Genomic DNA, 15,544 nt, shown 5'->3' with positions numbered 1-15,544 from the left:
TATTTCAAGCTGAGCCGTACTTGAGGTTCGAAGTACTCGAGGTATGGATCGGGCTTTGACCATTGACCTCATGTATGGAGGGGCTGGTCCATTTTTGGCTTTGTAGGCAAGCACCAAGAATTTACATGTGATGTGTGCAGCCACTGGAAGCCAATGAAGGGAGTGCAACAGTTGAGTAACGTGAACTTCAGAAGATTGAAGACCAGTCATGTTGCTTCATTCTGGACAAAATGACAACATTTTCCCCCATTTCTAAAAATTAAGGAAAGCAAACCTAATGAAAGTGAAAATCTCCCACAACAACAGGAGTATTTTAGATAGGAACTACAGCGTCCTACCTGCTGACCCACGCAGCAGAAATGTCATGTATGGCAAAGAGCGTGAACTGCACATGCTCAGTAGTGTCAGAGGCCTCCCTGCTCTCTCTCTGCTCTTCTGGGGGATCCTGCTCCACATAGTCAGGAGACGCTGGGCAGAAAGAGCACAGGTAGAGCTTTGCCAGGTCATATACGGCGTCTGTAAGGACGTCCATGCACTCCTCCACTTGCCTTGCATAACCTACAAACAGTGGGTGTTGGTTAGGGACTCTACTAGTCACTTAAAGTTGCAGCATGTGACATTTAATATGATCAACAACTAAATTATGAAACAACTTTAATGTCCTCAGCAATAAAATCCCTTTTAGACATTTTTTAAATTCTATATTACATCAAACATTTAAAAAAAGGTTTCAGCCAAGACATAAGTCAAAAATAATGTTATTGCAACTTTAAACTATGAAATAAAATTTGGTTTAAATGGTTTTGTTCATTGGTGGTGTGCTTACCATTGGCTGAAGTCACAGATTTGGCACCAGCCTGTTAAATAAAGAACAATAAATATACACTCTTTTTATATACATATATATTTTTGAGCTCTGAATGTTTGAAAGCACTGCATAGCACTGTTGTGTTACAGGATCTGACCTCTGGGGAGCGGGTTCTAGGGAGGTTGACCGAATGCTTCAGTCTTTTTACAGCATCAGTGATGGCTGCTGTTTCCACCTTTTCCAACGCAGAGCAAATATTTTTCACTTCCTGGATTACACGATCTACTGTTTTATACTGCGTGCTCTGATTTGAGCGAAAAAAGCAAGAAGAGGAAAACATCGAAGAGAAAGAGAGCTCTTTAGTCAGTCCTTTATACAAATTCATACTTTTGCTATAACACACATGCATGCCAAAACTTATGCAAGCATAACTGGGTACCTCATTCTGCAGGCAAATGTTGACTTGATTGTGATAAGAGTCTAAATATTCAGCAAGGCTCTCTCTGGAGAAAGGAAAATGGTAGAGATTACATGTGAAAGGCATAATGTCAGCAGGCAAGATCAGCAGCTTCAAAGGCTGTTCCTGATGGCCTGGCCTTCAGGAAGCCAGGAGATAAGACAAGGCACATTCCTATTTCTACCTTGTGACTGTCTCCTTAAATGGCCTCTCCAGATGGTCTTGGTATTTCTCCAACTCAATGGAGGATGCATCGTCATCTGCCTGTTGGCACACATGGAGGAAGCACGAGCTCAGGAAGCAGTACTCAAGAAAACCTGAGGGTTATGTGAAACTGTGATCCACTTCAGAACCAAACCCTAAAATCATCCAGTGCTTTTACAGTACTTTCAGAAATTTGCTCTGTAAACTGTTAGAATCCGTAGCCATTCTAAATGTGGCTAGGCAACAGGCCTAGCATTTGTGGAGGAAACACCATCAGCTGGCGCTGTGGCGATGGGGACCATCATTGGTGGGTGCCCAGGCATACCGTGCGGGCCAGGTCTCTCCTGATGGCAGTGTGGGCCAAGAGCTGTAGCTGGATCTCTGTCTCCCACTTCCGGCAGCCCTGCACGTACTCATGGCTGCCCAGGCTATACTTGCTAAGGACGGAAGAGATGAGTCAGGCTGCCGTCAGGGCTGACACATTAACTGAGTGGAAAACCACATGAAGTATACAATTCAGAATGTGATGCACAACATTTAGCCCATCTGAACATTGACTCCTAGCATTCCTGAAGGCTGGAACACACTGCTGTAATGGCCCACTGCTCTCCACAAAGCCACTTCATTGTTCCTTAAGGTTTATTTTTAGATGTACGCTCTGATTCCCTGTATTTAAATGACTGATGTTTGGATTCATCCAACTCTGGAAAGCAACCAGAAACAATACGGAAAAATAAAAGTTGTTTATTTAACGGGGTCAAAAATGAATCAAAATCACACCTGGGTTTGGCCAAGGAGCCTTAGTAAAATACTGACTCATATGACAGCCAAGAATGTTCACCTCTGTTGAGAAGATATGAACTTGATTTTGGCCACTACCAAAGCGTATAGAATACATTTGCTAAGATCTGATGAAGTAAAGAGGGCCAACATTGAAAAAGATCCACAAGGGAATGAGAACATCAAAAGAAAAGCTGATACAGACACACAGACAGACACAGACACACAGACACAGACACAGACACGGAGACGATGCTTTTGATTAAAGAAAGACATTTAATAATTCCTGAAAACTAATAAGGTCTGAAAACTGAGAAATCCTCTCTCCATTACACATATACTTGCAAGTAGGTCAGCCTTAATAAAGAAACTAAAATCTCCCATTGTTTACTCTTTGGTCATGAGGACCGATATAAAAATGTATTTCCATTGGACTAGGCAGCACGTGTATGTGAAAGAACTCGTGTAATACAGATGACTGCACACAATTGGCATCATACAATGCATGCAATGCACTAAAGCACAAAGTGTTGCAAGACATAGGTGGACCAGTTCTAATGTGTTTACTATTACAATGATTATGTACAGAATCTAAGGCAGAATGGGGTATGGAATAGCGCCATAAAACTGCCATTTCGCACCTCCATAATCACTTAAATCAGAAGTAAGGTCACAACTGTAATAGGTCCCTTTGGATAGCTGGAATTAAATGACTTCACAGTGATTCAGGTTATAGGTACTTCCCTTAACACCTCCATAGAACCTGACATGTTCTGCTGCTATTAAATTATGTCAAAAGAAGTTCAGTTTTTTGTGAACAGCTAAAAAATGTCACAAACAACAAGAATTAAGCATTTAGCATTATGAAAATAAGATCAGTCGCAGAAGTGGTGTTTAGTTTTCATTCCTGTTATCCATGATAGTTTTGTTGGACTAGAGGTACATTTTAAAAGGTGTTCTGTTCACAGAAAGAAAAACATAGTTGTTCATTACATTACATACAAAGAAAAGTTAATATGCCATCGTAATTGCACAAAGTAAAAGTAAAATACTGAACTCTTTCAAAAATAATAATAATAATAATAATAATAATAATAATACTTGTAATACTAAATCAATTATCCAACAATATTGATATGGGGCCAATATTATAATAAAGGTGCAATTTGAATAGAAATCCTACCAATTTAGCAATTCAAGGTGCCATCACATTCCCTATTTTATGTTTTACCTGAATTAGCTGATTTTTGTGTGGCTCTCATCTAGCAACAATACCAACAATATTCTGCATAGACACAAGAGAATTTCTTAAAGGCTTGTACACTTTATTTCAAACTCATCTTAGAAATCTATTGTATGACATTTTTAAAATAACAAGTGCAATGTTAATTTAGGAAACCTTCTTTACAGAAAGTCTTAGATCCTATACATTTTCTAATTCAGAATGAATTCTATATCATGAAGTATCCTACAAATATTAATGTGAATCCTACAGTTACCTTATATTACAAGTTCTGAAATTATAACCTGTCCGTTCTTCATAGAGCTGTTCATTTTGTCTTTCCCCTTTCATTTCTGGCTGCTAAAGCCTTGTGAAAGTGAGGGAGGTAGAATGAAGGCAGGGCTTACTTCTGCAGGACCTCATCACGCCCGCACACCTTAAGGACATAGCTGCTGATGTCCACCTGGCTCAAGTCATCATGGACCCAGCAGAGAGCCTGCATGATCAGCAGCTCCACTGGCGAACTCACTATAAAACACGGAGAACACAAGGGAATGACCAGGAGAACAGAAACGAAAGACACAAGGGGTAAAAACATGGTGGATGGACATTGACAGAAAATGATGAAGAAAGAGAGCAAAAAAGTGAAAAAGGAAGTAGAAATGTAGAGAAAAGAAAGGGATGTCACATTCTACACTAAATAAATGCCATCATAAACCATCTAGAAACATTCAGTTCCAGGTTATAAAGTCTGAAGTAGTCATATTAATAGAAAAGAAAATCAATGGAGTAACATAATTCAAGTTTCAAAAGTACTATTTGAACACTAGGTTAACTGTCCCCTAGGGGTTTCTAGAAAGCTGCTTTAAGGCAAAGTCTGTTGTTAAAAACACTATAAATAAATACAATTTAACAGAATTTAATTGTAATCTCCCTGATATTAAATAAACATTTTAATACAATAAAAATATTACACAGTGGCTTTATCATCAGATAACAGTTGATGTCAGGCCCTATTAAAGTGACCGAGTTACCATCGTCTAACACAATAATATAAGCTTGAATACATGATGTAGGTACTGTTCATATTAAATTACAAAGGAACAAATTTGCATCATGGGTTTGGTCCCTTACACTATGTATAAGTAAGCCTTGCAACAAGGTACAAAAAAGAATGCTTTCATTTGATCCTAGAGTCTAACTTATGTTGCTTTATTTCTTCATTTCATTACTCATATGCTGAAAGGGAAGAACTGATGCATAATGTCTTGGCCTAAAAGGACAGTGATCTTAGGTACCAAACTAAACACCTTCTCTAGGGCTCCACTGAAAGCATAACCTTAAAAGAAGGCCAACTTATTCAAGTATAAATGCTTCTCATTAGAGAGAAAAACATACATCCAGGAGACAAATCCAGGAAACAACTGTGGAGGTAAACCACAACTTATGAAATGATCCAAAATGAAACAGGCATTAGAATGCTCCAGCTCTCAAACACTGGACAATAACAAAACCTGGTAGTAATAATGTTCTTCATAGACTAGTGCCCAAGTGTTTCCATGCCACCCCACTGGGCACACCAGGGTGCAGCAATAACAGATCTCAGACCCCTTAGCAGAACACACTTAAAGCCCTGACATTTAATCTGAACTGGGGCAGAGTAGGCTAGGCTTTACCTCACTTTCATTCCTGTCTGCCTGACTCAACCCCTCCCCATCCTCCATCAAAAGGTGTGGAGGACGTGCCCATTATTGGCAAATCTGGTGCAGGTTTGAAAAATTGTGAGATGCTAGTGTACATTGTGGTGGAATGTCGGGTAATGTCTGGGGTTTGGAAACAAAGGGAATTATAAGGGAATCACTATAAGCAGAGCAAGAGGAATCTTGAAATTCACATCTCATATGAGAAACTTCATATTCAATCTGCTGCCAGGAGGCATCTTGCCAGGACACAGCATGGGTGAGCCTATTAGAGCACAAAAGAGCTGACAATTACACAAGTTTCCAACAAAAATCAAAGAAAAAAAAAACCCAAAACAAACAACTAGCTTTGATTTCTTTTTCAACTTTGGTATTTAGTGGTAAGGGAGAGTCTGACAATCTGGAATGGGACTACTGAGACAGTTAATATGGTTCATTCTAAATCTTATTCCACTTATTCACAAGCAAAGCCTGCGTTTTCATGCCAAAGCATGCATGGCGCTGCTACCCAACATTCTCACCTTACACATAGCTAAGCATCTAAAACAAACTTCAAAAACCCAACGAAAAAAAACTCCCTTCCAGACAGAGATTCAGGAAACAAATGTGTAAAAAGTGAAGAAACCCAGTGCTGCAAAATGAGGTGTTTGCAATGGTACAGGACCCCATGGTTCGCGCCCACCATGAGCCATAAGCCTGGAGAATGGAAATTAAATGACAGTGGGTAAGAAACACCAACCCAGCACTACAGAGTATGAGAGAAAGAAACAAGGAAAGGAAAGAAAAATGTGTAGACCATTTTTCATGAAATTCCTCAAAAGAACTGCTCAAAAGAACTGAAGTCTATTATGTTACATGGTGGTGAATGTAAATCAAACAAACATGAGTGCTAGTTTTAGGAGGGGTGATTTAATGGCTCGTGAGCAAGGAACTTCCTTGCACAAAAACGCCAACTGTCTGTGAAGCAAGTCTAGGTCATGAAATGCTTCTTTGCTGGTTTCTGGGCTCATCTGGGACAAAGCAACATCCAGGGACCTAAGCAGCAGCACAGAAATTCCCTAGCACAAAAGGCCCATCTTGACTTTCTGCCAGCACTGAGGTGGCCAGGAACAGCACACAAAAGTGAGAGGCCCAGTGGTCTGCAGAACACCGTCACCTCTCAGAGATACAAACAAGGGCCTCTGCAGCTAGCAGAGAGGCACTTTCATGAAGCTAGTCAGCCAATAAGAAAAAGACATTTGAGCAGTCAAAGGAAAGACAACAGAAACCTAGGATAAAGTATCAGTCTAGGCAGCAGACACACTGTGCCAGCTATGCGAAGAGTGAATGTAATTCTACATTTGAGACTGCTAGTCACATTCAGAGGAGCATTATACTGCTAGCAACTGTCAATGAGTTGTCAGTGTTGACTGTTTTAATGTGAAATAAAGTAATTGTCGTTCTAGCCGGCTTGTGCTGCAGGCTCAGGAAATCTCTAAAGATAACTTTTACCATCACAGGTGAAGGTCACAGGTTGCTGGGATTCAGAAATCTCAATGGAGACTTTCACACTGCTGCTACTGTCCCCTCCCACATCCCGCTGGAAGATCACTGGGCTGAGTACATATCCAGGATTGGTAAAGAGGTCATCATAAGTGAACTTTGACTTCAACCTATAAAGGGAACAGAAAAACAAATTATTAAATAAATAAATAAATAAATAAATAAAAATTCCTTGCGGGTGGAAACGTTTACTTTATTTATGCCTCATACCAAGTGACTGTCAGCCACTAAGATGATGTACAGCACTGTACACATAAGCCAAAGCAATTTCAATAGCAGCAGCCTCACTTCTGCACCCAGAGAAATGGCCTCTATGGACTTCACACTTGTGCGACGACAAATGCAGAGGCTATGGATCTCGCATTTTACACACACTTCCTTCTTCACGTCATATGACTTACTTTGCAATGTCTTCACAGAAAGCTATGACTTCTAGGTTCTGGGCCTCCATTTCCTGTAAAGCGGCGTACTTTGTGAGCACGTTCCCACTCCCCTTACTGACCTGCAAAACAAACATAAAAAGGACATGGGCAAATAAAGACAATTGAATGAGCATGCATAAGACCATGCAAACAGCGTGGAATCATGTTATAAAGAACATGTAAACAGAACCCATAAGAATCTGAAAATTATATTTTAATTATTTGTTAGTTCCTAAACTGTCTGTTATACATAATGTGTAGTGTTTCTTATTCAGGATGTGATGTAATGATAGTTGACAACATCAACAATATAGTATTGAGGGAGACTGTTTTGGATTAAGCAAAGGATATAGAGAAATGTGAGGAATGTCAAAAGGCTTCCTCTAGGAAGGAAATGAGTAATCCTCAAATCAGAAAAGGCTACAAAAGATTCAAGGCTAAGAAACTCAAAATAGCTTTAATGCATTAAAAACACAATTACAAAACCAATTATAATTTCTACATTTTACAGTACAAAATTTCTTCTTTCAGCAGATCAAAGGTAATAACAGATGCTAAATGAAGAAATGTAACCTGCACTAAATGCCTACAGAATCTCAAGTGCTTCATTTTAAAGTACTCCATATGAAAAATATTCTGGTATTGGATACCGTACAATAGAACTGGCAACCGATTTTATTTATTCATTATAGCAATTTTGTGCACATGACAAAACTGTTTATGGAACTTTTAGAAATATGCTAAGCAAGATCCTTGACCCTCAATTGCTCAAGTTGCACGCAGTCATAACTAAGTTACTTTGCATAAAAGTGTGAGCTAAATGCCATAAAAAGATGAGTTTAAAACAAGGCAATGATTATCTAATCTCTCACTCAAGGTTTCGTTACAACTCTGCACTAATGCAAGAGGGAAAGTAAACAATTGACAGCCTATTGATTAAATTATTCAATTTCAAAATGTTAATTGGGCATACTCCGTAAAATAGATGCATATCTCAGTTAAAAATGTATTTCAAAATGTCTAAAAATAAATCAGGGGAGCCAGGTTGAATGTGCTAGATGCAGCTAATCAAATGTATGTATTGTTATCTATAATTTACAGGTGCTATGATTAAATTTGTCAGTAGAGGAGATGCTCATCATCAGCCAGTACTAACACAGATTCAAATGATCCACCTACAAACTCAGCCAGTACCAACACAGACAATGGTTCACATGGCTAATGGGTCAGGTACAAGAGCCCAGGTAGGAAGGGATCAGGTATCAGGTAGGAGGGGCCAAACATGGATCACAGGAAAGGAATGAGGGCCCCTTATGGGGAGTACACACTACTTGATTTTAGCCTAGATTTTACATTTACTGACAGGTTTTAGAGGTCGTGGAGTAAATGACCTCATGTCATAGCCAAATCAGCATTTGCTCAGGGCTCGAAAATAAGCTCTTGATCACTATAAGTGAATTATCCAAAGACGCGATCCAAGAGGCTTGCGGAGTCCAAAAAAATATCTAGCATGCTAAATATCTGGACCCGATAGCGAGTCCAAATCCTGTCATGTGAAAAGCATTGCGTCCAGGTTATGACGGGCAGTGAGAGCAGTTTCAAGCTACAACCAATTAGAACACCAGATACAGAGTGATGGGGGGGGGGGGGGGGGGCAACTTTCAAAGTCAAAGTCATGTAGTGTGTCATGTATGAGGGCCCCTTACATGGCTCACAGGTCAAGTCGCTCTGAATAAGAGCATCTGCCAAATGCTGTAAATGTAAAAATGTAGTAGGGGCCTTACATAGCTCACAGGTCAAGTAAGACGGGTTCTACATTACTCACATGTTAGGTAGGAGGACCCTTGAGCAGAATTTTGCATAGCACGCCATGGAGGTCAAGACTAGGTCTGCACTCTAAGTGGACATTTTCCAAAACAGACAAAAACAGTATTTTAACATAAGGGTCACTTGGCAGTTTCTTTAGTTTTAGTTCATGGTTCTTCCTAACTTTTCTTATTCTTCTTATTCCCAGGACACAAACAGACATGCAACTGCAATTTTCTGCACAGCCTAGAAAAACACCATTTTTGACATGGTTCAAAGGAGCATTGCACACACAGTCTTAACCTTGACATATGATTCCATGTCAAAAATATGCATCAATTTAATGATATCAGTTGATGTTAGCCCTTATAGAGATATCTATACTTGTAAAATTACTGATATGATTAATGTCTCCATATGCATACTGGTATGCGAGAACTATATTGATAGTATTTAAATAGGACTAAATGGGTCAGAACTGAATTTTGAATGTGGGTGTGTTAAGAGCAAAAAATGTGGTAATCCATTGAAATGATGAACTGTTATGTCAAAGGCACACAAACAATTCCCTGCCCCCAACCCTTTTTTTGACTACATTTTATGTCACACCAGTAAAGGAATCTCTAACAGTGAAGGTGTCCCTAGTTAGTATCACTTCGTAGAGCTATTCTGAGCATAATCCATCTTGGAGAAATATCTATTGTTCATTCCATCTTCAAAAGGAATTTAAAAATCTGCAATAGTTTGGCCTAGTCCAAGCAAGAAAAATGTTTAGTATTTAAAGGCCAGCTTTAATAATAAAAATATAAGCAAGATGCTGCCTTTTTTCTCAACTTGTTTGAAAAGGTTTTCATTATTTACAAAAAAGGAAAAAGAAATGTTGGAGATGCATTATGGAAAAGCATTCTGAAATGACAAACACCTATCCAGGACTGTTTATGTAAGATCAATCCAAGTCTGGTTGTTCAGAGCTGAAGCCACAGCCATTACCCCTGAGAAAGAGGAATCATCTTGCGACTTGCACATTCACAAATTATTTTGCTTCCAAGAGGCCTACATAGAATCTCTGCATTCCCATTGACTTCGTTTATTGACATTAAAGGTTTATATGTTGCAAGGCCATGTCCTAGGCCTCTAAAAATGGAAAATAGTATGAACTAGCTCAACAAGTTTATAATCCACAGAAACAACTCATCAGTTACAAAATGCAGAAGGGGAAATGCTTTTTAGTTTTGAGCCATAAGAACGCTAATTGCTAATACCCAATGTGGCAACTTCTTTGCAAAACCACAAGATGGAATGAGTGACCTGCATGCAGCATGAAACTAAGCTACAGACAGACAGCTTTGATCTAGCCACCAGGGCTTTAATTCAGCCAGTGTGGGTGACAGCAGAACTAGAAGCTTAAACTGTGTTTGCATTAACATCTACCCCAGCCACTGGACTAATGTGAAATGTACACATACAATTATCTTGTGGCAACAAAGTTTTAAATGGGTGACATTGTAGCAACAACACTTTTTATAAAAACCAATGTGAAAACTGACACTCTCTGCAGAGTCTCAAAACTGAATATGCATGGAATGTTTGCTTGTAAGGCAGTGGTTTTAGTCAGGTTATTAACTGAACCATGATACAACTGGGTAAACATCACCTCTTTTGCTAAATCACTGAATTTTCCTAAGAAAAAGACTAGTATTAGCACAATATGGTATGCCAAACTCGAACACTAAAAGAAAGAAAAATGCTAGAAGCTTGACCTGCACGATCAGTGTGATTTACAATATATTTAGACAGTGTTACTGAATTTGGCTAACCAAGCTAAGACTGTTCACAGAAACTACAGTTTCCTTTCCAAAGCAAAAGCCTCTTTTCTGGCCTACAGATCCTGGTATGCAACATGGCATTCCAGTTTCCTTTTGATCAAGGGGCAGGACAGAGGGTAGTAACAGTGCAGTCACAGAAGAGCCAGTACTTCCATATACGCACTCTAACCCAGTAGTCTATTTATAGATGTAATGACTAAGTTAATTTATTTGTCTTACATTTTTTCCCAGAGAAGAAGGGCTGATGGCAGCCAGACAGAATAATTGGTTCACATAAAATGACCTCTGACAAAATGCATGGTTAAAAACTGGGCACACAGTTTCAGCAGAGAAAGAATACCTCAGTTACTATGGTTATAAAAAAGACCTCTGAAGAATGACCTCATTGTGTGTGTGCCTCTCACTGTCTATGTGCCGTCTTATATGTTCACCAGCTGTAGGCAAATGTTTATTAGCATGGCAATGTCTCTGTTAAGACATATTCACCAGACATTATAACCGATTAACCAGCCTAATCCCAATCTTGAAAATGACTCAATTTTCTCATTTGCCGTCTGAGTCACAGCCTGCCAGTAATGTCAACAGCAGGCTCAGCTGCACTTCTTTTAATTGGAACAGTAACAAACAGGATTTTGACTCAGGTGCAGTAAGCGGTGAAGTAACTGCACCCATGGCTGCAGTGGAGGTGCGATTAGTTACTCTTTTTGCATGCTCTTTAAAAAGAGAGGCTGCTATGGCAACAAGGAACAGCAGAGTCCTGGTGCTGGCACCTTACTGAAGGGGTGATGGGGAAGATAGTGAGATCACAGATGAAGCGATTGGGGATGTTAATTAGCACAGATTTTTCTACTGAGGAAGCATGTACCCACACGCCCATGCATAGTGCCTGCTAGTGTATAGTGGAAAGGAATGCTAACGCAGTGAGTCAGTGGTAATAACTAGAGCAGTAACAGAATGGTTAAGGTTCTTTCAATCATCCAACACAGACATGGCTTGGAAAATCCAGCCTGGGTTAAAAAGTGTCTACTGCCCAAAGCAGTTTGCACTTTCTCACTGGTTTATTCATGAATGTGATAGCATTTCCTTTCTAAGAGGCCGCTAAGAGGGCACAAATGCTCAGAGTTCTCAGAGAGAAGTGTGAGAACAGTGAATTGTCCTGTTCAAACAGAAAGACAATGAAACAGGAAGTGGGATTTCGGGGAAGTAACGCCCACATGGACTCTCACCCCCTCCTGAAACAGAACTAAAAGGTTCACTCACTCCAAGAAATACTGCTTTATTCATGTCATGGTGTTTCACAAATGCCACTTAAATGTAGGACAAGGAGCAAATAAGACTGAACCAACCTAGAAGCTATCGTCCGTCAACGCTTTTCCGCTTCAAGATGAGGTGCAAGTTTTAAAAATAATGTAAAAATATAAACTTCAAACTATTTTCAAACCAGAGTCAGAGAGACACAATGCAAATGTACTACTGTTTTTTTCCTTAAAAAGAAGAAGTGTTATTACAATATTAACCTTTGCAATACTGGTATCACAAGGCTACAAAAATGAGGCCTTTTGTTCTGGACCAAATATTTTGAGCTCCTGCTATAATTGAGGTATTACAATAAATTACATTTTACACAATCCAACAAGCCAAAATTTTGATTAAAATAACAAAGGGCAATATATTTTGCCATTCAAAGAGTTCAACAGCCAGTTTTAAACATGATGCAAGGCATACAGCCATATGTAGTAATACAACCTCAATGGATTATATCATGCAGCCTTAAATCAAACCCAAGGGATTCAGACAATTGCATCATCTTTCTAAGCGTAATGCAGTTAGTTTTAAATAACTGAAGAAAAAAAAAGGGGGAAAAAAAAACCTCAAGTTCAAATAATTTGGAAATGATATTTAATTCACTAATGCTCATACAAGTTTTATTACTGATTTTCTATTTTTACTTATTTTTATTTAGCTTGTCACAATATTAATTTTTTACTGCCTGCATCCAGAGGGTTGGCCTATGCCTTGAAAGAAGATCAATATATTGTTAGCGCTCCTGAAAAAGAACAAAAACAGGATTTATTAAATATTCCAATTCCAGTTAATCAAAATCAAAAGGCAGATTACCCAAATCATTTTAGGCTTTAGCCCTGCACATTCCTGCTTCTGTGGAAAGTAAAAAACAGGTACAGAATTCTTATAGCAGTACATTACATTAACCTGCATGAAGAAAGAAAATCAAAGACTTGGGCTGTGTTTATATTTGTAGTTCAGTCCCTTTAATCCAGATCATAGCAGGAAAGGACAGACATTTATCATCAAACCAAAAGATAAAACAGTAACCATATGGACATGGTCATACCCTGACTGGACAACTTGTGCGCCATATATCTTGTAAGAATAACTTACAATAATTCCAACCAAGCTTTCAAAACAGTGATCCAACATAAATACACTTGTGGACACCTGGTGATATTTTACCAGTTACAATTCACAAAAAGCCAGTAAAGAGCATAAAGGAAAATACAAGAAATGCCTACACATGTGAAATCACTTCCTCTTTAGTCAACTTGGTGCCTTTGGTTCACACTGTGTTCATACTTCAAAACAAACTCCACTAATTTGTTTGGAAATGGACTGAGACCAACATGCTTGGGGGTCTGGGTCCCCTTAATTGGTGCACAAGAGTTTAAAAGGCACCGTTATCCTTTGCTCTAATGAACCACACTAACAGAGCAATTATACCATGCTACATTTTAATCAAACCAAAAGCTGAACACACCCATAAACCCCTAAGGAACCTGAATCTATGACTTCTAGATAATGTTAAGCAAGTATGCCCATTCTCCACAATTTCTTTGCTTTTGATGCAAACTGGACAGTCCACATTTGGTAAAGCTTGCATACCCCCACCCATCACAAAGCTAATGGCTCTCTTTCCTCTTGCATAATTTATAGCAACATTAAGTATTTATTCTTGAATGGTCTCTTCAATTCTGAGCCAGCCTAATGATAATTTCAAAAGTCAGCATCAGCAGGTTTGAACATGCAGAGATGAACAATCCACAAACCTGATTCTCCCTCCTTGTGACTGGGCATAGGTCTACTTGAGTGGTGTAGTAGTCCTTCCCCCCCCAATTTTACTAAAGACTGAGGTATTGCTGCCTATACATGGATTAAGCATAGTCTTAGCAATTCTTTCAGGTCTACAGTGGTGTGAAAAAGTGTTTGCCCCCTTCCTGACATCTTGTTTTTTTGGCATGTTTGTCACACTTAAATGTTTCAGATCAAACAAATTTAAATATTAGACAAAGCTAACATAAGTAAACACAAAATACAGTTTTTAAATGAAGCTTTTTATTATTAAGGGGGAAAAAAAATCCAAACCTACATGGCCGTGTGATTGCTGCCCCCCATTAAAACAAATTAACTGTGGTTTATCACAGCTTTGGAAAGCTGAGTTCAGTTTCTCTAGCCACACACAGGCCTGATTACTCAATCAAGAAATCATTTAAATATGACCTGCCTGACTAAGTGAAGTAGACCAAAAGATCCTCAAAAGCTAGACAGCACGCTGCGATCCAAAGAAATTCAGAAACAAATGACACAAAGTAATTGAGATCCATCAGTCTGGAAAAGGTTATAAAGCTTTGGGACTGCAGCAAACCACAGTGAGAACCATTATCTACAAATGGCAAAAACATGGAACAGTGGTGAACCTTCCCAGGAGTGGCCGGCCCACCAAAATTACCCCAAGAGCGCAGCGACGACTCATCCAAGAGGTCACAAAAGACCCCACAACAACATCCAAAGAACTGCAGGCCTCACTTGCCTCAGTTAAGGTCAGTGTTCATGACTTCACCATAAGAAAGAGACTGGGCAAAAATGGGCTGCATGGCAGAGTTCCAAGACCAAAACCACCGCTGAGCAAAAAGAACATAAAGGCTCATCTCAGTTTTGCCAGAAAACATCTTGATGATCCCCAAGACTTTTGGGAAAATACTCTGTGGACTGACGAGACAAAAGTTGAACTTTTTGGAAGGTGTATGTCCCATTACATCTGGCATAAAAGTAACAGCATTTCAGAAAAGGAACACCATACCAACAGTAAAATATGGTCTGGGGCCGTTTTGCTGCTTCAGGACCTGGAAGACTTGCTGTGGTAAATTAAACCATAAATTCTGCTGTCTACCAAAAAATCCTGAAGGAGAATGTCCGTCCATCTGTTCGTGACCTCAAGATGAAGCGCACTTGGGTTCTGCAGCCAGACACTGATCCAAAACACCAGCAAGTCCACCAATGGCTTTAGAAAAACAAAACGAAGACTTTGCAGTGACCTAGTCAAAGTCCTGACCTGAATCCGATTGAGATGCTGTAGCATGACCTTAAAAAGGCAGTTCATGCACGAAAACCCTCCAATGTGGCCGAATTAAAACAATTCTGTAGAGATGAGTGGGCCAAAATTCCTCCACAGCACTGTAAAAGACTCATTGACAGTTAGCACAAACCCTTGATTGCAGTTATTGCTGCTAAGGGTGGCCCAATCAATTTCACACAGGGCCATGTAAGTTTTTTTTTGTTTTTTTCCCCCCCCTTAATAATAAAAAGACATTGCATTGGGTTTACTTGTTATCTTTGTCTAATATGTAAATTAATTTGATCTGAAACATTTAAGTGTGACAAACATGCAAAATATATATATATATATATATATATATATATATATATATATATATATATATATATATATATATATATATATATATATAAAAAACTCATCAGGAAG

At 39.0% G+C, this 15,544-nt stretch overlaps 1 protein-coding gene across 2 annotated transcripts in view; it reads right to left on the bottom strand.

Moving 5' to 3' along the window:
* pik3c2a (phosphatidylinositol-4-phosphate 3-kinase, catalytic subunit type 2 alpha) overlaps window positions 1-15,544 on the bottom strand; it is a 34,956-nt gene that overhangs the window by 13,624 nt on the left and 5,788 nt on the right. For both annotated transcript variants that reach the window (XM_027008793.2, XM_027008794.2), the window contains exons 3-11: window positions 7,115-7,215; window positions 6,663-6,823; window positions 3,879-3,999; window positions 1,795-1,906; window positions 1,450-1,529; window positions 1,248-1,311; window positions 966-1,112; window positions 827-857; window positions 339-558 (exon numbers count right to left, since the gene is read on the bottom strand). In XM_027008793.2, the coding sequence (XP_026864594.2) occupies window positions 339-558; window positions 827-857; window positions 966-1,112; window positions 1,248-1,311; window positions 1,450-1,529; window positions 1,795-1,906; window positions 3,879-3,999; window positions 6,663-6,823; window positions 7,115-7,215 (1,037 nt within the window). The remainder of the gene's footprint in view (window positions 1-338; window positions 559-826; window positions 858-965; window positions 1,113-1,247; window positions 1,312-1,449; window positions 1,530-1,794; window positions 1,907-3,878; window positions 4,000-6,662; window positions 6,824-7,114; window positions 7,216-15,544) is intronic.

The sequence above is a fragment of the Electrophorus electricus genome, chromosome 4 (assembly GCF_013358815.1).
Source record: "Electrophorus electricus isolate fEleEle1 chromosome 4, fEleEle1.pri, whole genome shotgun sequence".
Taxonomy (NCBI): Eukaryota; Metazoa; Chordata; class Actinopteri; order Gymnotiformes; family Gymnotidae; genus Electrophorus; species Electrophorus electricus.
This window is presented reverse-complemented; position numbering and strand designations above follow the sequence as displayed.